The 20,504-nt window shown below is 62.9% G+C and overlaps 2 protein-coding genes across 7 annotated transcripts; one reads left to right on the top strand and one right to left on the bottom strand.

The window, feature by feature from the left end:
• The first annotated feature begins 509 nt into the window (after positions 1–509).
• RELL2 (RELT like 2) lies at positions 510–14,546 on the top strand. 4 transcript variants are annotated; one of them, XM_038150455.1, is made up of 9 exons: positions 2,535–3,905; positions 4,585–4,798; positions 6,460–6,522; positions 6,602–6,668; positions 6,935–7,123; positions 11,485–11,790; positions 11,821–12,133; positions 13,625–13,658; positions 13,894–14,546. In XM_038150455.1, exons 2-8 carry the CDS (start codon positions 4,591–4,593, stop codon positions 13,655–13,657), a joined length of 1,179 nt encoding a protein of 392 aa, XP_038006383.1. In that variant the 5' UTR covers positions 2,535–3,905; positions 4,585–4,590; the 3' UTR covers position 13,658; positions 13,894–14,546. The 4 variants fall into 4 exon arrangements, with proteins under 4 accessions (XP_038006380.1, XP_038006381.1, XP_038006383.1 ...); XM_038150452.1 differs by lacking the exon at positions 2,535–3,905 and adding an exon at positions 510–1,035 and having other exon boundaries at positions 11,485–12,133; XM_038150453.1 differs by having other exon boundaries at positions 2,534–3,905; positions 11,485–12,133; positions 14,095–14,546.
• Positions 14,547–14,574: 28 nt separating this feature from the next.
• On the bottom strand, positions 14,575–20,256 carry FCHSD1 (FCH and double SH3 domains 1). 3 transcript variants are annotated; one of them, XM_038150450.1, is made up of 19 exons: positions 20,131–20,256; positions 19,785–19,882; positions 19,371–19,416; positions 18,482–18,555; positions 18,091–18,235; positions 17,880–18,016; positions 17,742–17,805; positions 17,530–17,658; positions 17,229–17,351; positions 17,054–17,149; positions 16,871–16,978; positions 16,663–16,767; positions 16,227–16,457; positions 16,057–16,140; positions 15,793–15,949; positions 15,505–15,710; positions 15,305–15,401; positions 15,165–15,232; positions 14,579–15,002 (listed from the first exon to the last, which is right to left on the bottom strand). In XM_038150450.1, exons 1-19 carry the CDS (start codon positions 20,149–20,151, stop codon positions 14,937–14,939), a joined length of 2,055 nt encoding a protein of 684 aa, XP_038006378.1. In that variant the 5' UTR covers positions 20,152–20,256; the 3' UTR covers positions 14,579–14,936. The 3 variants fall into 3 exon arrangements, with proteins under 3 accessions (XP_038006376.1, XP_038006377.1, XP_038006378.1); XM_038150448.1 differs by having other exon boundaries at positions 14,575–15,002; positions 16,871–17,149; XM_038150449.1 differs by having other exon boundaries at positions 14,575–15,002; positions 15,165–15,401.
• Between the last annotated feature and the right edge of the window lie 248 nt (positions 20,257–20,504).

The raw sequence follows: 20,504 nt of genomic DNA, 5'->3' as shown, positions 1-20,504 counted from the left end.
GACGGTGCGCCCTCATGACGAGTGTCCTGTCCCTGCTCCACCAGCTGCTGCCACCAGATAACGCCCGCCTGGGGACACGGAGCCACCCGGGACAAATCATAGTGCCTGCCTGGGGACACGGAGCCACCCGGGACAAATCATAGTGCCTGCCTGGGGACACGGAGCCACCCGGGACAAATCATAGTGCCTGCCTGGGGACACGGAGCCACCCGGGACAAATCATAGTGCCTGCCTGGGGACACGGAGCCACCCGGGACACATCACAGTGCCCGCCTGGGGACACGGAGCCACCCGGGACAAATCATAGTGCCTGCCTGGGGACACGGAGCCACCCGGGACACATCACAGTGCCTGCTTGGGAAGCAGGGTGAGGAGAGGAGAGACACAGCCCTGCTTGAGGAGAGGAGACAGCCCTGCTTGAGGAGAGGAGAGGAGAGGAGAGCAGAGACACAGCCCTGCTTGAGGAGAGGAGAGGAGAGGAGAGCAGAGACACAGCCCTGCTTGAGGAGAGGAGAGACACGGCCCTGCTTGAGGAGAGGAGAGACATGGCCCTGCTTGAGGAGAGGAGACACGGCCCTGCTTCCAGCTGGGATCTCTCTGCTGCCTGAGCTGTCCTTCTGGAAGCTGGGTGCTGCTCCAGGCATCTTTGCGGGTGTTGGGGCAGAGCAGGGAAGTATCAGAGAGGGATATTTTTAGATGCTCTTTGTGCTCAGAGAGCAAAAGCAGGCTGTGGTTTAACGGCCATTAGCTGCTGGGCACGTTTGGAAAGCTGGAGCAGGGCTGAGGATCCAGGGACACGTTTGACACGATGGGATGGAGCAGCTTTGCAGATGGGAGGACAATTTTTGGGCTGAGCATTGAAGTGAAGACCCCAAGAGGAGCCTGGATCTGGGCAGTCCAGCCTGTTTAGCTGCCACGTGGACAGGCAGCGGGGCCAGGGCGGCTGATCCCCCAAAAGGACGTGGTCCCATCATTTGGGGGGTGACATTTGCTCCAACGGCTGTGGAAGAGGAGCAGGAAAAGAGTGGACAAGAGGTAACGGGGAATTTCACTGGGACCAGAGCCAGCTGAGGCACAGGGTGACAGGTGACAGCACTGTCCCACCAGCCTCTCCTTGGCCATTCTCTCCCCTCCCTCCCAAGCCTCCAAAGGTTAAAATTTCAGTGTTTCCAGGCAATGCCTGGAGAGGGAGTGAAGCCTCCAAGGACCTCCCGGATTCAGGGAAGCCCTGGTGGGGGGGACTGGGGAAGGAAGAGCAGGGGATGGCTTGGGTTGGGAGGGACCTTAAATCTCATCTCATTCCAAGCCCCGTCCCCTAGAGCAAACCCCATCCAGCCTGGCCTTGGACACTTCCAGGCATGGCTAAGGCCACCTCCAAGGTCAGGAAGTGCTGACACTTGGGCCCTGGTCAATACAGAACAGAACATCCCAAGAATTTCAGCTGAGCTCATGAGGAAAAAAGGCAACTCCAACTTACCACTGTAGGGGAGCTCGTCACTGATTGGTTCATCCACGAGCAAGGACGTTTCGTAAGTCCTGAAAACATGGGAAAAGAGGAGCTCAGTTCCCTGACAGGGACATGGGAGATGCAGGGACAGCTCCCACAGAAGTGCCCCAGCAGTGCCCCTCAGCAGCACCGTGCCACGTTCTGGACCGTGTAACCCCCTCCTCCTCCCCCTTGAGCTGGTGGTGCTGGATGAGGTGGGCAGGCAGAAGGAAGGCAGCTGCCTATCCCAGAGCTCCAGTGGATTATCCTGTGTCTCAGATGCTGCTGCCTCAGTTGGTGGGGTCACACAGGACAGGAGAGGAGCTGGGATGGGGTCAGGAGGGACAGAGGAAGCTCAGACTGTGGATGTGCCATGAGCAGGCAGCCTGCAGCCATGGCTGCACCTCCCTGGCTTGGTGTGGGGCTTTACCCCGTGTGGGTTCTGTCCCCACATGGCCAGGATGAACATGGCCAGCCTGTTTGGAAGGGAGAGCTCTGTTGTGTGGGTTCATGCCTCAAATGCTGGCTGCTTTTGGGGCACAGAGGTGCCAGGGTGTTGTTTCTGGGTCACCTGCGAGGCGCTGTGTGGGACCATTAAAGTGCTAACGGGGTCCTGCAGTGGGACAAGGACTGAGGCTCTGGAGGGACACTGAAGCTGAGGTGGTGGAAGCAGGATGGAGACCGGGAGCAGGTGATCCCTGGTTGGGAGAATTAGGAAGAGAAACAATCAGCTGGGGTAATGCAGCTGCAGAGCCAGGAGGGAGCAGCCTGACAGCCCCAGAACCTGCCCCTCATCCTGGCTCACCCCACGAAGGCCAGGATTTGTCCTCGGGCACGGCCAGGCTGCTGTGCCACGCTGTGTCCCCCAGCTCATGGAAATGCCACCACACACCAGAGGCTGTGGGAAAATGGGAATGTGCCCTCGAATGGGGAGTCCTGATCAGCCGGGCATGGCTGGAGTCAGGAAAGGGGGTGGGATGCTGGAAGGGGGTGGGGAGCTGGGAGGGGGCAGGGTGCAGCAATGCTCGGGGTGGGCGGGAATGCCCAGGAGGAGAAAGAAGGATTTATTGTGCAGGACAGCGTGCGTGGGCACGAGGAGAACGGGAATACGCTCGCCATGAGTGTGTCCCCTCAGGGCCCTGCAGAAACCCAGAGCTGCCAGCTCCCCCTCTGCACAGAAACAGGGGCAAGGAGCAAACTGCCTTTGAGCTTTACTTTGTGAGCTCTTCCTCAGCTGAGACTTGCATGATGCAGCAGCTTGTTGGGCCAGGGTTTGGAGAGCTCTCCTCTCCTGTGGCTCAGCAATCCATGGCCGGAGGAGAAGTCTTGTTCTTGCACGGATGTTCCATTCCTGCCTCCCTGTCAGCACAGCGGGCAGATAGGTGTCACCTGTGATGTGGTGACCTCCTGAAGTCACGCTGGTGGAGGACGCTCCTGAGAGCCAACTTGGCCACCTGTGCAGAGGGACAGGAGCCCTCAGTGAGGCACAGCTGAGAGCCTGGAGGAGTCACGGGCTGCGTCACAGACTGTGGTGGGATAATTCCCATTAGGGATTCCCATGGGATAATTCCCGCGGAGGAATGTGTGTGCGGATCAGAGCTCAGTTCGGTGGAGATGGGCTGGGAGGCGTTTCAAGGGTTGTGTTCCTCAGGGTTTGGGTGGAGAACTGGCAGGTGGCTGAAGGATGGAGAGGAGCAGGTCTGATTTCCAATAGGAAAGGAGTGGTGGGTGAAGCCTCCCAGAGGGAGGATAATGTGGTGGAGATGGAGAAGGAGGTCATGGGACCACCACAGCATGAGATTTCCAATGGCTTAGCCACTCCTTTCTTAAGACGGAGGGAGGGAGACACAGGAGTCTCCCGGGGCTCTTTTTCCACCCTCTGCTCGGTGCTGGGATCCCCATGTGGGGGTCTGCACCCCTGTCCCCCCCACGCTGCTGTGTGATCAGTCCTGCTCTCACTGAGCCCCACTTCCACCCTTCTCCCTCCCATCGCCAGGGCTCAGTGCCCTAAAATTCAAGGAAAGGAAGGTGCCGGGGGAGCTCGGGGCTGGCACGCGTGCGGGTGAGGTTATTCACCCCGGGGCGGGCGGCAGCTTCCCTGAGCAGCGCTCCTGCGTGTCCTGCTGCAGCCTCCGGCATCTCCCCGAGCTCCTCTCCGCACCTTCCTCCGCCGAAACAGCTCCGGAGAGATTTTTTTCTGGGATCGGGACGGGCGGGTGCTCTTGTGGCAGAGAGCGGCAGAGAGCGGCAGGCAGAGGCAGCTGGCTCCTTCCCGGGGAAGGCGGGCAGGGAGCCGCGGCCCGGGGGCCGGAGGATGCTCGCCGCGGTCCCCAGCCGCGGGGATGCGGGGTTGCTAGGAGGCAGGTGAAGGTGAAGGTGAAGGTGAAGAGGAGAGCGCTGCGGAGGACCGCAGGCCCAGGTACCGCCGCAGCGGGGCCGGGGGACAGGCGGGGGGGACCTTCTCCGTGCCGGGGAGCGGAGCCGGCGAGCGGGAACGCGGGCGCCGAGCCCTTGGGAAGGGAGCCGGGAGCGCCCGGGGGAGCCGGGGCGGAGGGAGCCGGCTCGGTTCTGCGGGAGGACGATGCGGGAGCGGCCGGCGGCTCGGCCCTCCGCCAGCCCGGCTGCCGCGGCTCCCTGCCTGCCGGCCGGTGCCGGTGGAGGGCCTCGGCCGTGAGTACCGAGGGCTGCGGGGGAGCGGAGCGGCGCGGGAGGATGCTCAGCCATCCTCCGGCAAGGGCGAGCCGGGGGATGCCGCCCGCCGCAGAGCCCCGGGCAGGCCGGGGCACCGGTGCCCTTGGGAAGCCGCCGGCGAGGGACGGGGAGCGCCGCAGCCCGGGGCCGGCGGGCCTGCGGGGACGCTGCCGCCGCCGCTGCCCTTGGGATGCCTCTTGCCGGGGTCGTGAGGGGCAGCAGTGTCCTTGGGAGACCGCGAGGAGCCGCCTCCGGCCGGTCCTGTCCTCCGGGCGGCCCCGCACCGCGCGGAGCTTGCGGGGCTCGGGCTGAGCTGGGAGCTGCCCTTGCCCCGCAGGAGGAACGGGAGGATGGCACAGGGTGGGGGTGAGCGCCGCGGCTCTGACCTGCCTTCCCCCCCCTCCTAGATCCGCATGTCAGACTATCACGACCCCCACGATGGGGAGTCAGATCCCCAGCACGGCATTACTGTGGTCTTCCTCCTTGTCCTTGTCTTCTTCATCATGGGGCTGGTGGGGTTCCTGATCTGCCACGTCCTGAAGAAGAAGGGTTACCGGTGCCGCACCTTCCGGGACGAGCTTGACCCAGATGACAAAGACGAGGTGGAGGAGCTCCAGGATGGTGAGTGCTGGGGTGCTGGGGGCTCGCTGGGGGCTCGGCCTCGTGCCTGGTGTGGGCTGGTGCTCCTCATGCACCCTTCTGGGATGTGGGATGGGGCTGGGAGGGTTACCTGTCACGTGTGGCTGGGTCGGGAAAAAGGACCGGGGCAGTGAGAGCAGCGTGGTGTTCCCTGGGGATCGGGAGTGTGAGGGCCAGGGATCCCTCTGATCCACGAGCTGACAGTGGCTGGAGGTGACGGGGAGGTGGGAGCCAGTGCCTGGCCCTTCCCACAGGAGTATTATCACCAAAAGGTAATTCTGATGAACATCCAGGACTTGCTGAATCCCCATCACCTCAATCATAACCCCTGTTCCCTCAAGGAAAACCTCTCCCAGCTGGAGCACCAGTGCCTCTGCCCCTCTGGCACTAGGGTGTCTGGCAGGGAGCCAGCCGGTGTTTGTTATTGGCCATGCCTTCTTCTGGTCCCTGCTGTGTTCATGCAGACCACAGAAGTAGGGCTGTTGCTGGAAGGGGAGGGGACCTGTAGGGAATTTTTTCCATGGCTTCAGGCCACAGCAAGTCGCTCTGGGGTGGTTGGATTGGGAAGTCGCTGCCGCATCGAGCGTGGGTGCCCGGCCCAAGCGAGCTCTGTCATTCGGTGCTTTCCTGAGTCTCTGCTGAAGTGGGGAACACACATTCCTCCGGCTGCTTCCCAGGCTGGGAACAGCCACATGGTGCCACAGAACTCCTCCAGCTCCGCGTGCCGCTGGCAGTGCTGGGGAGGATCAGCACCTCCTGCTGCCGCTGCCTGTGCTCAGGAGGGGAACGTGGCTCCTCAGGCTCATCCTCGGCTGCAGCCAGAGCCTCCAGGTGTGCATGGACATGCTCCTCTGGCTTTAATGTCTTGGCTGTATATGACATGGAGACAGTCTCTGAACCTTCCAGGATGGGCTTTGCCCTCTGGACACGCCACAGCCCAGGGAAACATCTCCGTGGGATGATGGACATCTTCCAAGATCATGGTAGCAGCTCTTGAACCTTTGAAGCAGCTGCCTGCCAGACCACAGCTCCAACCTGCTTACAGGAACATCTCACGCTGCTGACCAGGCTGGAGGTCCATCCACCCATCCATGCAGGCCTCCTGCCTCCAACAGTGGCTGGAAGCAGGCTGAGTTGAAAGCTGTGGGTGAACTCCACAACAAAGCAGGCACCAGCCACGATTCCTCAGAACAGTCTTTTAAGCTTTCAATAGCGTGCAGCTCTGGAGCTCTCTGTCTCTGTGTGTTCCCCATTTCTGTATTTAGCGGCTCTCAGTGGGTTTATTTGCTGTGGACGTGTCCTGTTTATCCTTGGAGCCTTGAGCACTTGCAGCATCCTGCAGCCAGGGGCTCCAGGGCTGGACAAGGACCCTCCTCTTTCAACTTTTTAGAACCTGCTTCCCTCTCATTTCTCCAGATGCTCTGGAGGAGCAACACACTCCCCTCTCCCTGCACACGCAGCTTTCAGCTGGTTCAGCTGTTTCCTTTCCAGGATGAGGGATCTGGTGTTCCCCAGTGGCTTCCCAGTGTGACAGGGGACTCGAGGCTTCTCCAACGACTCTGCTGATGCAGCTGCTCCTGGGAAGGGACGAGTGAGCAGAGCCCTGGAATCCCAGCCCTCAGTGCCACGTTGTCTCTTTTCAGATGAGGCCGAGAAGAACGACGACACCGTGGAGAAGATTGTGAGATGCATCATCCAAAACGAAGGTGAGCACTTCCTTGGGTGGGCCTGGAGCCGTGCTGACCACTTTGGCTGACACATTCCCATTTTTCCCTCTCTCTTCAGCAAATGTGGAGGCCCTCAAGGAGATGTTGGGGGAAAATGAAGGGGACGTGCCAGTGCCAGTGCCCAGGTGAGGGGAGCTCATAGCAGCTTGTGAGTGAGGGACAAGCAGCCTCCTTCCAGCTGCTACAAAGCATCTTCCCAACGGGGAGTCCTGCTCTCCTGAGGGTTTTGAGGAGTGCTTAACCCCACTGTCAAGTGGAACAGCTCTTCCTCATTCCAGTCCCCAGCAGAGGTCTCCCCCAGAGCTGCTGCTCCCAGGCCTTGCTGCAGTGGGGCTGCACCAGGGTTGGGACGTCTCCCCGAGGTGACACAACCTGTCATCTTCTGTTGCAGCCTTTGTCACCACAGCAGCAGCCAGGACGGGGGCCCACCACATCACCACACGGTGCACCTGGGCTCCACGCAGGCCCCCTGCATCCACTGCAGCAGGAGGAAGAGGCACCCGCTGCAGCGCCAGGGGCGGTCCAAGGAGGGCAAAAGCAGGATGCACCCCGGAGAGACCACCGTCTTCTCAGTGGGCAGGTACCCAAATGAGCTTTGCCAGACATTTCCCTGCTGGAATGAGCACCACGGGCTCTCCTCAGTCCTGTTTCTTCCCCCTTCCCCGTGTGCCCAAGGTTCCCTCTTGCTGTTCCGCGCTGAGGTGCCCCAGCAGCAGCTCTGCAGCTGGAGCTCCTGAGCAGCCAGGTGGCTCCTGCAGCTGGAAATGCCTGTGGTGTGTGGCAGGCTGTGATGCACCGGTGGCTTCCCTCCTTCTCCGGGAAGGTGACTCAAGCTGGGTTTTCCTGCTGAGTCAGTGCTGGGCACAGCCCCAGCTCCGTGTCCTTTCAGAGCCCGCTGTCCCAGCTCAGTGCAAGCTGGGCTCTTGCTGCCCAACTGGGGGCTTTAGGGACCTCACTGGGGGGGACAGAGGGGACAGCATGTCCCAGGTGCAAGCCTCCACCTGCTCAGGATGAAAGAGTGGCTGTGCTGCTCCAGGTCGCTGCCTCCAACGATGTCTGTAATTAAGATGACACAGCAGCCATGTAAGAGTAGGGGAGTGATCCTGATACTTCCCACAAACGCTTTGCAGTCCCCACCTGGTTTCACCTCAAGGGACTTCCTGAGCTTCCTGTGGTCTCACTGTGTCGTCACTAACCTGCAGAGCAGTCTGTAGGCTCGCCCAGGCTGCCCCATTCCCCAGCAGAAAGGGTTAGGAAAGTCTTCCTGGGCTTGGCTCCCTCCGGCTGTGGTGGCTGGGGCAGGGTGACAAGCAGCCGCTGGTCCCTGGATGGCCACCGTGGTAAGACACAAAGCTCTGCCATGCTCAGATGGTGCACAAGATCTTCATTCAGGGCCTGAACCTTGATAAAACTTCATGTTGTGGTCCAGAGAGACAGTCCTTGCATGGGAATGCTGAGCCAAAGTGGGCATGGAATTGTGGAACGGTTTGGGTTGGAAGGAACCTCAAAGTTCATCTCATTCCACCCCTGCCATGGCAGGGGACCACTAGCTCAGGGTGCTCCAAACTCCATCCAGCCTGGCCTTGGGCACTGCCAGGGATCCAGGGGCAGCCACAGCTGCTCTGGGCACCCTGTGCCAGGGCCTGCCCAGCCTCCCAGGGAACAATTCCTTCCCAATATCCCATCCATCCCTGCCCTCTGGCAGTGGAAGCCATTCCCTGTGTCCTATCATGTGGATTTTTCCACCACCACGGGCAGGAGCCTCAGCAGGGAGGTGAGCTGGGGCTTTCTGGGTGGCTGGAGAAGCAGGGAGACCTGCTGGACCTCCCCAGGCCCAATGCAGCTCAGATCACATCTTGTGGGCACTGCCAGCTCCCGGCTCCCTCTGTGCCCGTGGCTGTCCTTGGAGCTGGTGCCCGGCAGGCCGGGGCTCTGCATGGCTCCTACTCACCACTAATTCATTCCCTGGCTGGTGCCCAGCTCCATCCCCTCCTCTGTGTCCTCTGCCCGTGCTCTTCCCAGCCTCCTCTCAGCCCTCAGAGTGCTGGAGAAGCTGCTCTCCTTTCCCAAAGGCACCTTCCCTCAATTCCCGTTTTTCCTCTTTAACCCCGTTAGTGTCACACCCCACACCAGCCTTCTCCACAGGGCACTCATCCCATTTCTCCAAGGCTTTACTTTCAATCCTGAATCTCTTTGGCACAAGGTCCAACTGCTAAGGGACCTATGTGCCCATGAGGTACCATCCCACCCCCAAATTCTGCTTCTTAATTCCAGGCTGGCCCCTTTTCTCTTCCAGGTCCTGGATGACTTTTCCAGGATTGCCCTTCCTGTGTATTATTTATGACAAATATCTTGAAGTACTTTGATCCTACAATTCAGGGCTTCTTTAACCCACCCCTAGAGTTAAAGACACACCCTCAGATCTTGTTCTCCTTTGGTTTTGGTATTGTTCTTGCAGTGGTTGAGAGTCCAGCCCCCTTCCCACATGGAGTGAGCCCTCGTCCTGGTAGGCACAGGCTCATCCCTGAGGAGTGGAAGGGATGGGAGCTGTGGAGGTCCACCAAGATCATCAGGGCTGGAGTATGGGGCATCTGAGGAGGCTTTTTTGGCCTGGACAATTAGAAAAGAATGATCTAATTGTCCTCTAACCCTTCCTAAAGGGTGGGTGGAATTTAAATGAAAATGGAACAAGACTCTCCTCAGAGATCTGCCCTGGGAAGGGCAAGAGGCAATGGCCATGAGTTATAACAGGAGAAATCCAGAAAAGATGCAAGGAAAAACTGTTCTGCCATGAGGATGGTGCAGCCCTTGACAGGGCCCTGAGGAGTGGAGGAATCTCCGTCCCTGAAGATTTCCAAAACCTGACTGGACAGGTGCTCTGGGCAAAGTGCTTGGGGGTAGGAGGGGCCCAGATATGAGCAGGGGTCTGGACTGGAGACCTCCCGAGGGCTTTTTGCACCTAAATTGTTCCAAACTTCTGTGGCACTCAGGGTTATGTGGTACAGGATGATTCACCACTTAGCTCAGCGCTTTGCCTCAACCAGGTGTAGTCAGCGGCAGAGCTTGTCCATAAAACATCTGTGTCTGACCCTCTGTCCTCGGCCCCATCAGCCACAGTGTGTCACATCCCACTGAATCCCAGGGATGCTGATGAGGCAGCCAGCCGGGGCTCCTCTGCTTTCCCTCACCACCGGAGGTTGGCTACGTTACCTCCTGTGCCCTCTCCAGTCCAAACCCTTCCTGCTCTCTGAATCCCCTCCCAACTCTTCCAGGCTGACATTGCTCAATGGCATTACCAAGAAGTGATCCTGTCACATGTGTCTCCTTCCCGTCTCTCTTCAGGGCCAGAACATCCTTTGGTCTCCCCAAATCACAGTGCTGGTGTCTTATCTCCAAATATCTGGACAGACCTGAAAGGTCACATTTGTTGCTGCTTGGCCTGGGAACCTTCTCTGGAGCTGGAGCATTTCTCTTCTCCACCTTCCCAATCCTGAGCAGCTTTCTGGCCCTGCTGAGGGGTTGGTGCTGTCCACAGGCTGGGCTCCAGCCTGGAAGTGGTCTCCTTCATCTCTGCCAACTCTCCTGGCATCTGTTCTCATCTTTTGGACCTCTCTGCTTTTTCCTTTGGAACAGCAGTGCTGCCATGTGCTTGACTTTGGTGTCTTGCTGTTCTTTCCACACCAGCAGTACTTGAACTTTCTGAAATTGTGCTTTGCCCTGTCACTGACTCGCAGCTGAACCTCAGCAGAGCCAGGTCTGTTGGCTTCTCCATGCGCAATCCAGGCGCAGTGAGAGCGGCTGTGGCTGAGCCATGGGCTGCACGAGCTCTCAGTGCTGGCCTTGGGGTGCTCTGCCTGCTGGACAGCAGCTCACTGTGGAGGAGATTTCCTGTCTGCTGGTCCAGCAGCAGCTGGCGGTGCTGGTGAGGAGGAGTCGCAATTGGCACAATCACAATTCAGACTGTCAGGCTTTGCTGACACCTTACCCTTCCCAGGCTGAGGGAACTGGGAGAGGAGAAAGCTCCAAGGAGACTTTAGAGCCCCTAGAGGGCTTCCAAGAGAGCTAGAGAGGGACCTGGGACAAGGGCACAGAGTGACAGGACGAGGGGGAATGGCTCCCTGCTGCCAGTGGGCAGGGTTAGAAGGGATATTGGGAAGAAATGGGTGGGGAGGCCCTGGCTCAGGGTGCCCACAGCAGCTGTGGCTGCCCCTGGATCCCTGGAAGTGTCCAAGGCCAGGTTGGATGGGGCTTGGAGCGACCAGAATGGGGGGAAGTTGTCCCTACCCATGGCAGGGCGTGGGACTGGATGATCTTTTAGGACCTCCTTCCAACTCAAGCCATTCCATGAGTCTGTGATCCCTAACCCCTCTCTTCTCCCCACGTGTAACGTTGCATCACCTCTGATTTTGAGCCCACCCTTTGAGGGTGTCAGATCCATTTCTGCAGCTTTTCTCCTGCCCACCCAGGAGCTCTGAGCTGTTACCTGCTCATGGTGGAACCTTGGTGAACACTCAGGTACCATCCGTCCCTCCAGGGGATGGAGCAAAATGTGCTCTGGCAGATTTCAGCCAAACAACTCGTGCAGGCTTTGGTCCCTGTATCCAAATGACTGCCAAACCCCTGTCCCTGCCCTCACTGAGGGCACGCTGTCATCCAGGCTGTCTCGGAGCACTTCCAAGAGCTGCGATCCATCTTGCTGCTGGGAGGACAAGCTCAGCCCCAGCCAAGACCTGGATTGCGCTTTCCATCCTTCCCTTTCTGTTTGTTTTGCTGAATGAAGGGGAAAATCAGTCTGGGACATGGCTTGCGTAGGTGTGAATGGGTCAGAAAGGTTGGAGATCACGGCAAAGACAGGAGATCTGGGGCTGGAGGTACAGAACAGCTGGGAATCCAGCGGTGGGACAGCACGGAAAAGAGTGCTCTGTCCTGCTCCCATTGCAGGTTCCGCGTCACGCACATCGGGAAGAAGCCGCCCGTGCCGGAGCTGCAGGACGGGGCGCTGCCCGCGGGCAGCCGGCCGCCGAGCACGGAGGAGCTGGAGCGCAGCAGCGAGATGCTCCAGCGGGAGCGGGCTCTCAACGGGACTGTCCCCACGGGTGGCCTGCAGAACGGAGCCATCCAGACGGGCACCCAGAGTGGCAGAAGCGCGGAGCAAAGCCTGTCTGCCAGCCCGCCCGCGAACACACCAGCCAGCTCCGGCACCCGTGAGAGCCGGCGGGCGGGCACGGCGGGGCCCGGCACGGCGGGGTCCGGCCCGGTGGGGCCCGGCACGGCGGGGTCCGGCCCGGTGGGGCCCGGCACGGCGGGGTCCGGCCGGGCGGGGTCCCTGCAGGATGCTGGCTCTGCTCCCGGGAGCTCGAGCCGCCAGCGCAGGCTGATGAGCCTGCCGGTGCTGGGGGCGTCGAGTCCCAACATCCCGGGAGAGCTGGCGAGGGAAGGAGCCGGCATCTGCCTGGAGGAGATCGGACTGGCGTCGGCGGATGAAGTGTCGGATATCCACGGGAGCCTGAGTCTGCAGGAACAGGCCGAGGAGCTGGGGAGAGACGAGAGCAGCAGGAAACAGTCGGGAGGGGAAGATGGGAAGCAGCAGGTATGTTCCTCCTCTTCCTCATCCCATGTGGTCCCCTGGGCTGGAGGGGGATTGCTTTTTCCCACCCATTTACAATGTCTGGAGTGACTGTGACAGGTCCCACCCTGCTGCGGGGCCGTGGGAGGTGCTGCAGACCTGCTGCCCGTTCCCCTTGGCACGGGACTCCCTTCGGGGACATCCATTGGGATTTTGACCTGGGAGAGCTCCACTGCTGCACGTGGTGTCCCCAGAACCGTAGCCTCAATGGGGTCCAGTGTGGCCAGTAAGGAACAGGCAGGGGCAGATTTCGCCAGGAGCCTTTCTTACCTCAAAGGCCAGGAAATGGCAAAGCCAAGTGGCCACTTCTTGGCTGTTTTCCCCTGCTCCTGAGGAGCTGTGCTCAGAGAGAAGGAAAGCCCACCTTGCATGGAGCTCCCAGTACCCTGGACCTCCCAAAATCCCACCCAACCACCTTGCAGGAGGGGTTAGAATGCTCCAGGGGATTTTCTCCCTGGAATTGCCTCTGTGCTGTTACCAGTGAGCAAATGAGGCTGCTGGTGGTGGTTCAGACACCCAGAATTTCACTCACAGGCTCACACGCTCATTCGTGGTTCTGCAGCTGGGAAAAGGTGATTTTCATGGAAGGGGGCTGGGAAACACCCCCTGTGTAGTGTCAGCAGCCTCAAGAGCTGGGCTTTGACTTGCCTCACAAAGCCAGCTCGATGTGGCAAAGCCCTTGGAAGAAAAAGGAAGCCAAATGCCTGGGTAAAATTCCTGGCATGCTTCAAAGCCATGGAGATCCCCTGGGGCTGGTTGTACGGGGCTGGGCACGGCCCATGCACATGCCAGCAGCGCTTGGCAGGGGGTGGGATGGGGCAGGACTGGGTCAGCACGGGAGAGGCCCGGGAAAGGTGCCTGGCTGGATGCTGGATAAGGACAAAGCAGGATTCCACTGTTTCCCTCTTTGCTGTCTGGTGACCAGACTGGAAGGTTTGAGGTGTTTCATGGAGAAGGGCAAGGCAGGATAGACCTGAGGGGCTACAGCCCTTCCTCAGAGACCTGGGGAGGTGGTGACAGGTCTCCCTCTGGCCCACTGAGCCTTGGGAATCCCTCTGATCCCTGGGGAAGCAGTTAGGTGCAGGGCAAGCCCAGGCACATGGTGATGTCTGCCCTCTCCGCAGTGCCAGGCTCTTGCCCTGGGTGCTGCCCATGGTGCTGGGCTGCTCCAGGACACTGGGTCCCAGGAGAACGGTGACGGGACCTCCCTGGGATGTTTGTCACCAAGCCCTGGTGCCTCTTGGACCCTCCCCCATGCCCTCAGTCGCAGTCAGAGCCAGCACGAGGGTTGTTGGCTGCTGCAGACGGCGGCGAAGGGCGGAGATGGTGCCTGGGCTGTACTCGCTCCTGGAGACTCAGTGGGGTTCTGCCCCTCGGGTCACTGCTGTGGCCAAGGGAGAGCCCAGCTCAGCCCCCGCTCCATGGGAGCGCTGACACCCCTCCTCCATCCCACAGGAGCCCAGCGCCGCGGAGCAGGACCGTGTGTGACGTGAGTGCCTGTCCCCTGCCCCTGGGACAATGTCTGGGGGGGTGGGAGGGCACTGTCAGCGTCCCTGCCCTGGCGGGTCTCAGCTTGCTGCTGGAGACGGAGAGAGGCTGGACCCTTTCTCCAGGGGTCGGGACGTGCCCAGCCGCAGGCAGCGATCCCGGGAAGGCCCATTAGCGGGTGGTGGGGAGGTGCCAGGGCTGTGGGGACCAGCCCCGTCCTGCCTCTCTCCCCACAGCTCCTCTCCGCCGCCGCTGGAGCGTGCGCGGGAGGCGCGCAGCCCCCGGGCCCCTCGGGGCTGGGGGCTCTGCCGTGGGGCGGCCGCGGGGCAGCCGTGCCCGGCCCCGGGTGGGCAGCTACGCGCTTGGCATGGCCGGAGCGACGCGCCGGCGTCACCGACAACCGCGCTCGGCGCCAGCCTTCATCCCATTGGCAATAGGTACCCGAGTCCCACCCACCGCACCCTCCCCGGACACCCCCCGAGGGACCCTCGGGCCCGGCAGGGGCAGGACAGCACCCAGAGCCCGCTACCCCGCCGCCCCCCGCTCGGGGGAAGGATCAGAGGGGGCCGCGGCGAGGGGCAGGGATGGAGGCAGCGGCTTGAGCCCCCCCGGGGCGGTGGGGAGCGCCCCCCACCCACCGGGCACGTTCACCACAGAGCACAGCCCCCCCTCCGGGCACCCCTGCCACGCAGAGCGGGCACAGGCACAAATCCTGCACCGGCAGGTCCCTGGGAGATGCTGGCGGAGAGAGGAGCTCCCAGCCCCATCCCGGCACTGGAGGGGCCGGAGCCCGGCCCTGGGGGCGGGATGGCCCCGGGCCAGGCCAGCTTCGGTGTGTAACGCCCTGTACATAGACGAGCTACAACCATTAAAGCTGCTGAACCCCTCACCAGGGCCAGCGGGATTTATTGATTTACTGGGAACAGCCCCCACGTCTGCTCCTGCCCGTGGGGAGGTGCTGTGGGGGCTGGCAAGGTCCAGAGATGAGCCCCCCAGGAACCAGGGCTGGGGGTGCATGGCTGATGCCAGGCAGGAAGGGCAGAGGCAAGAGGGGGGTGAGACGGGGCCGGGCTGTGGCGCTGGGCACCCCAAAAAAGGGGTTCTGGGTGCTGTACTGGGATGCAGGACCACTCTGCAAGCAGCACTGGGCAGGATGCAGCCCCTGGAGAGACCAGCTCGGGGCACGGGGCAGCAGCAGCCCCTGGTGCTGGGACAGCAGCCTGTGGTGGTTTGCTCGGGCAAAGCTTTTTGGGGGAGGGGGCTGGGGGCACCCACAGGGTCAGCTGAAGTGAAGCTCGGGCTCGGGCTCGGGGGCTCTGCCGGGCGGCGGGGGCGGCGCACGGAGCTGCAGAGAGGGAGAGGAGAGGGAAAGGGAGAGGGAGAGAAGTGGTACCAACATGCTGAGGCCACTCATCCCCCTTCAGACCCCCCAAAACACAAGAGTAGCTCCATTACAGAAAGACTGGGGCAGGTTTTTGGGTCGCAGCATCCCCATGAAGGGACTTACCGGCCGCAGGCGCGTGGCTGCCAGGTCTGGAGAACTCTGCCCGCTGCCTGTGCCATCCTGCCGGCAACCTGGGAGTGCCCAGCAGCTCAGCCTGGCTTTCCAGGCTCCCCCAGCCCCTTCCCAGTTTCCCCAGCACTCACCTCCCAGCGCTGTCTCCGTAGCAGAGCTGGGGACCAGGCTGGCCCCGGGGGCGAGGCCAGGAGGGGAGAAGGGTGGAGGGGATGGTGATGGCAGCTCCTGGGAAGACACAGCCAAGAGGGATGGGCATGGTGGGAAGGGGGTCTTCACCTCAGCACTCATGGAAGTGCCAGGGTGACACAATGACATTCCTGCTACCAACCTGCCCGGCCGCTTCCCGGGCCCCGGTGAGCTCCTCCACCACCAGGGAGGGGAAGACGCCGACGCGGCCATCGAAGTCACCGGTCCAGAAGCCATCGTCCACCTCGCCGGCGGCGCGGGGCAGCACCCGGATGATGGCCCCCTCAGGGAAACTCAGCTCCTCGGGGCTCTGCCCCTCGTAGTCGTACAGGGCTCGCACCAGCCAGGCTGTAGGGACGGTGGGGAGGGGGCTCAGCACCCTCTGGATCCCGGCCTCCTCTCTGGGATGAGGGTGATACCCAACACCCACCTCCAGGCTCCAGCACCAGTTCTGCAGCCATGATGCTGGAGAGCTGGCGGTGCAGGGCAGAGGGGCCTGGGGGGCCCAGCCCAGCCCCCGAGTCACACCCTAGGGACAGCAGGTACTTTTCGGGGACGTAGCCAACCTGCCCTGCCTTGTTCCGAGCCTGAGGAGGCAGAAACCATGTGAACATCCCAGGCTCCAGAGTGGGGCCAGCCTGGGGACTTCCAAAAGGTGTCCCCCAGTATGGAAGGGGGCTCAGCCTGCTCCCACCTTCACCCACTCCTCCGCGTCCCCATCCTCGATGATCTCCAGCTCCTCGCCCTGGCTGATGGACAGCTCATCCGCCTGGCAGCCCTGCAGGAGATGGGGACAAAGTAGCAGAGAGGCTGAGGTGCCATCCCTGGGCAGGCAGGGTGAGGGCCAGGCAGGCAGGGCCATACCTGGTAGCCAAAGATCACCCGGCAGGTGTAGGGGTAGGTGCGGGCAGCAGGCCCAGGCTCATCGTCCTCATCTGGCTCATCACTGTCCTCGTAGTCATCGAACTCAGCCGGGTCCAGCCCCGTGGGGGTCTCCTCGCCTGTCCCCACCATGGCCCCGGCCAGCCAGGCGTCCACATCCAGCCCTGCCGCCCGCAGCAGTGCCAGCCGTGCCTCGGCCTTCACTCGGCTCACCTGGGGACACCACACATTGTCACAGTCCCCAGGATACCTCTGGTGGTGTCCCAACCCCATCTCCCCCATCCCCAGGCGTGGTGCCGTCTCCAGCACCACACCCCCAGTGCAGTATCCCCAGCCACCACCCCTCCCTGTCCCTACATCCCTCACCCTGGGGTGACAGACCTCGATGTCACCCTAAGCTCCCTGACGGGGGTCCCACCTCTGCCTTGCGGATGTTTTCCCTCACTTCCTCCATCTGCCTCTCCACGGCCGCCGCTTCCGCCTCCAGCCCCTGCTGCCGCCTGGCCTCCAGCCGCTGCAGCACCTGGGCGGGCACCCACAGCTCAGGGGGTGGTGGCAGCGGGTGAGGGGCTGCAAAAGCCCCTCCCTGAGCCCCCCGGTGCTCCGTGGGGTAGGACAACACCCACCTCCTCGCTGTGTGCCCTGTTCTTGCGCTCCCGGGCCACCCGCGTGGCCCAGCGCCGCGCCTCCTTCTCCAGGCTGGCCCCGTCGTCTGCTGGTGGCAGCAGGCACACCTGGGCAAGGACACGGCGGTGACAAGGGGGTGGCTGTGCAGACCCCACCTTGCTATAACGACCCCCTCCACTTACCTCCTCCACCCCGGTGAGCTGGAAGCGCTGCTCGGGCGCCAGGGAGAAGGCGGGGTGGTCCTGCAGGAAGAGGAGCAGGTCCTGCTCCCGGCACACCTACAGCAGGGGAGCGGCGTGGGGCCGGGGGCTCACCTGTGCCCTCGTGTCCCACCCAGCGGGGGGACAGTGCCGTTACCCGTGTGGATGCCTCCACAACGCTCTGGAACCAGTCCCGGGTGGCCCGGCAGGTCTCCACCTCCGTCCGGCTGGCGGCTGACAAGTGCTCCCGGAGCCGCTCGTAGAGGTCCCCATCCAGAGCCTGGGGGAAAGCAGACGGGAACTCACCAGCACTGCCACATCCCCCACTGGAGTGTCCCTGACCCCCCCAGGGCAGCCAGCTCTGACCCTCTGCCAGCGGGACCCTCCCTGCTGGCAGTGGGGAGATGTTCCTTGTGGGACCCTGGGGAAAGGGCACGGGGGATCCGGGCACCTCCTACCTGCATGGCCGCGGGCAGCTCCACACGCTGGTAATGCTCCAGGTGGGCAGAGGCAGACACCAGGGCGAAGCTGTACTCGTTCTGCACGCCCGCCAGCTGCCTCGAGTGCTCGGCCAGTCGCGCTGAGAACTGTGGGGATGCGGGCAGTGAGGCTTGGCGATGGTGCCCTGTGTTCCCCACACGGGTACCCTGCCACCCCCCGTGCCACCGACCTTGGCACTGAGCTTTTGCAGGCTGGCCTTGGTGTGAAATATCCGCCGGTCGCTCTTGCGGAGGCTGGGGAGGATGGGAGGGGGGTGTGAGACCACCCCGCAGCCACAGCAGCCCCCGGCCCCGTGTGCCCCACTCACCGCGCCTCCACATCGGCCGCCTTGTCCTTGGCCACCTCGCTGCTGCGCCGCAGGTGGCTGAACTGCTTCTTCGCCTTGTCCAGCTCCTTCACTGTCTCCAGCAGCTCCACCTGCGCCTTCTGCAGCCGCTCGAGGCCCTGTGGGGAGCGTCAGCTGGGGGGGACAGCTGTCCCCACCGCCCGGGCACAGGGACATGTCCTTGCCACGGTACCTTCTTGAGCGTCCTCTCCTTGGAGAGGCGGGCGCTGCGGGTGGCCTCGGCGGCCAGGGCGCGGTAGCTCTCGGAGGCGGTGACACGGACCTGCCCGGCGTGTGCCGTCCCCTCGATGACGCCTTTCCAGACAGCGGCCACGCTCCTGTGGGCACAGGGTTAACACAGGGCCGGGCACTCCCTGCCCTGTGTCACCTTCTGGGGATGCCCAGCAGGACTGCCAGCACCCCTAGTCACAGCAGGGTCCTGGCACTGGGGACATCCCACCCCAGCTGCATGCCGGTGACACCCAAATCCTGGCTGGCATTAAGCATCTCCAAGTTGGGAGGGCCATGGGCAGGTACAGCAAGCCCCAGCTGCTTGTCCCCAGCCCTGCCTGTCCCCAGCCCACCTGGAGTCACCGGCCTCGGCACGGCCCCGCTGCCAGTCTCTCTTCACAAACTGGCTGGCCAGCCTCTGCAGCGCCTGCGGACAGACCTGGCATCACCGGCACTGCCCGACCCTGCCAGGCAGCCCAGCACCCACCACCCCACCCTGGGCCCAAAACTGGGCTCCCCCACCCTGGCTGCCCACCCCATGGACCTGGGGACACACAGGTGTCCCCCCAGAGCACAGACGCACGTCCCCGTGGCTCGGTGTCCGCAGGAATCCCATCGTGCTCCCCAAAACCTTTTTGTGGGGGCAGCCACCACAATGAAAGGACTCCCCCCGCTGTGGCTTTTGGGACAGAGCACCTGCAAGGGGACATCAGTGAGGGACACTGGCTACAGAGACAGAGTAGAGGAGCCCCAGCAAAGCCAAGCACAGCAAGACCCCAACCCTGAGGGGATGGATGGTCACCCCCAGCCTGGGGGGGGTGTGAGGGAGGGGAGTGACACGGTGACCAGCTGCAGGAAGGGGGGACACAATTCTGCTGCAGTATGTCCCCAGGGGATGCTGCAGGGACATCTCACATAAAACCAAACTGACATTTCAGAGCAGCGCCCTGCGATGACCCAGCAGACAGCAGAGCCCAGCGGTTCCCTCCCCCACAAGGTTTTCCCTCCAGGCTCCCAAAACACCCAAGGTTTGGGCCATGCTGCGCTCAGCAGAGCCCCCAGCGGGTGCTGGACGTGGTCAGGGTGCTCCCGGCAGGATGAGCCATCTGCCACGCTCAGATAGTTTCTGAGCCTGCCCTCTGCCTGCGTGGGGCCGTGCCCAGTTCCTGCCCCAGGCCGGCAGGATGTGGCCTGGGCCCCTCTGGGACATTGATCCCGAATCCTGACGTGGCACCTCCTTACCTGCCCGTACTCCCTGTCAATGGTGGCCCTCTGCTTGCTGTAGGACCTGGGGGGAGAGGGGACACAGAGAGGACACACAGAGAGGGGCAGGCATGGGCTACCTCTCCCATCACCTGCTGCCACATCCCCCTGCCAATCCCCCCTCACCTTCTCCCCTGCCACCATCCTGTCCCCATCAGGCCGCCCCAGTGGGTGATGGAGCCCATGACCTCGAGGTGACAGGCTCAAGGTGAGCTGTGCCCAGTCCCTGGCCGGGTCTCAGCCTGGGGACACACACACACACACGCACGCACACACGGGATGAGCTGCCCAGTCTCAGCTTGGGGACACACACGCACACAAACAGACAGACTGGCCTGGGTGTGAAATATCCCGGTGTCAGCTCGACCCGGGTGTCACCTGTGCGGGCCCTACCTGATGTCCTCCAGCAGCTCGGCGTCCCGCTGCTGTTTGCTCTGCAGGCCCGACAGCTGCTCCAGGAGATGGACCCGCAGCTCCTGGGTGAGCTTCACCTGCGGGGATGTCGCGCTCAGCCCCGCGCCCGCGGCGGGCATCGGGTGCGGGGATGCGCTGTCCGCCCTGCGCGGGTACCGGCGCCCACCGGCCCCCCCTCCTGAGCGCCACCCAAACGCGGCCTCGCTTCCCCAGCCCCGGGAGGCTCCGCCGGGGGCGAGTCTCGGTCACGGCTGCAGGACGCGGCAGCGAGGGAGGACCCGGCCCCGGTGACCTGCCCCGTTGCGCGGCCCGGCCCGGCGCTCACCTTGCGCGGCGGCGGCTGCATCGCTGCGCTGCCCCGGGGCCGGTGCCGATCCCGGTGCCGGTCCCCGATCGCGGCCGCCCCGATCCGCGTGTGCGGAGCCCGGAACTGCCGGGCCGGCCGCGCCCCGCCCCCGCCCCGCCCACCACAGGCCCCGCCCCCGCCACACAGGCCACGCCCCAAGGCGAGCCCTGCCCATCAATCCCCGCCCACCGCTCACTGACGGACACGCCCCCGGACACGCCTCCAACCAGCCCCGCCCCTTTACCCGCGCTGCCGGGAGCCCCGCCCATCGCGCACAGCAAGCCCCGCCCCCGGGGGCCGCAGCGCCACCTGGTGGTCGGTGCGGCACGTGTGGGCGGGGCGATGGGACACGG

This window comes from Motacilla alba, chromosome 13 (assembly GCF_015832195.1).
Source record: "Motacilla alba alba isolate MOTALB_02 chromosome 13, Motacilla_alba_V1.0_pri, whole genome shotgun sequence".
NCBI lineage: Eukaryota > Metazoa > Chordata > Aves > Passeriformes > Motacillidae > Motacilla > Motacilla alba.
This window is presented reverse-complemented; position numbering and strand designations above follow the sequence as displayed.

Coding starts and splice junctions, on each gene's coding strand:
- RELL2 (XM_038150452.1), top strand. CDS start 4,591: ATGTCAGACTATCACGACCCCCACGATGGGGAGTCAGATCCCCAGCAC. Junction 6,669..6,934: donor GTGCCAGTGCCAGTGCCCAG/GTGAGGGGAGCT, acceptor CTTCTGTTGCAG/CCTTTGTCACCACAGCAGCA. Junction 7,124..11,484: donor ACCGTCTTCTCAGTGGGCAG/GTACCCAAATGA, acceptor CTCCCATTGCAG/GTTCCGCGTCACGCACATCG.
- FCHSD1 (XM_038150448.1), bottom strand. CDS start 20,151: ATGCAGCCGCCGCCGCGCAAG. Junction 17,150..17,228: donor TTGTGGAGGCATCCACACGG/GTAACGGCACTG, acceptor CCCCTGCTGTAG/GTGTGCCGGGAGCAGGACCT. Junction 15,950..16,056: donor ACGCGGAGGAGTGGGTGAAG/GTGGGAGCAGGC, acceptor CTGCCTCCTCAG/GCTCGGAACAAGGCAGGGCA.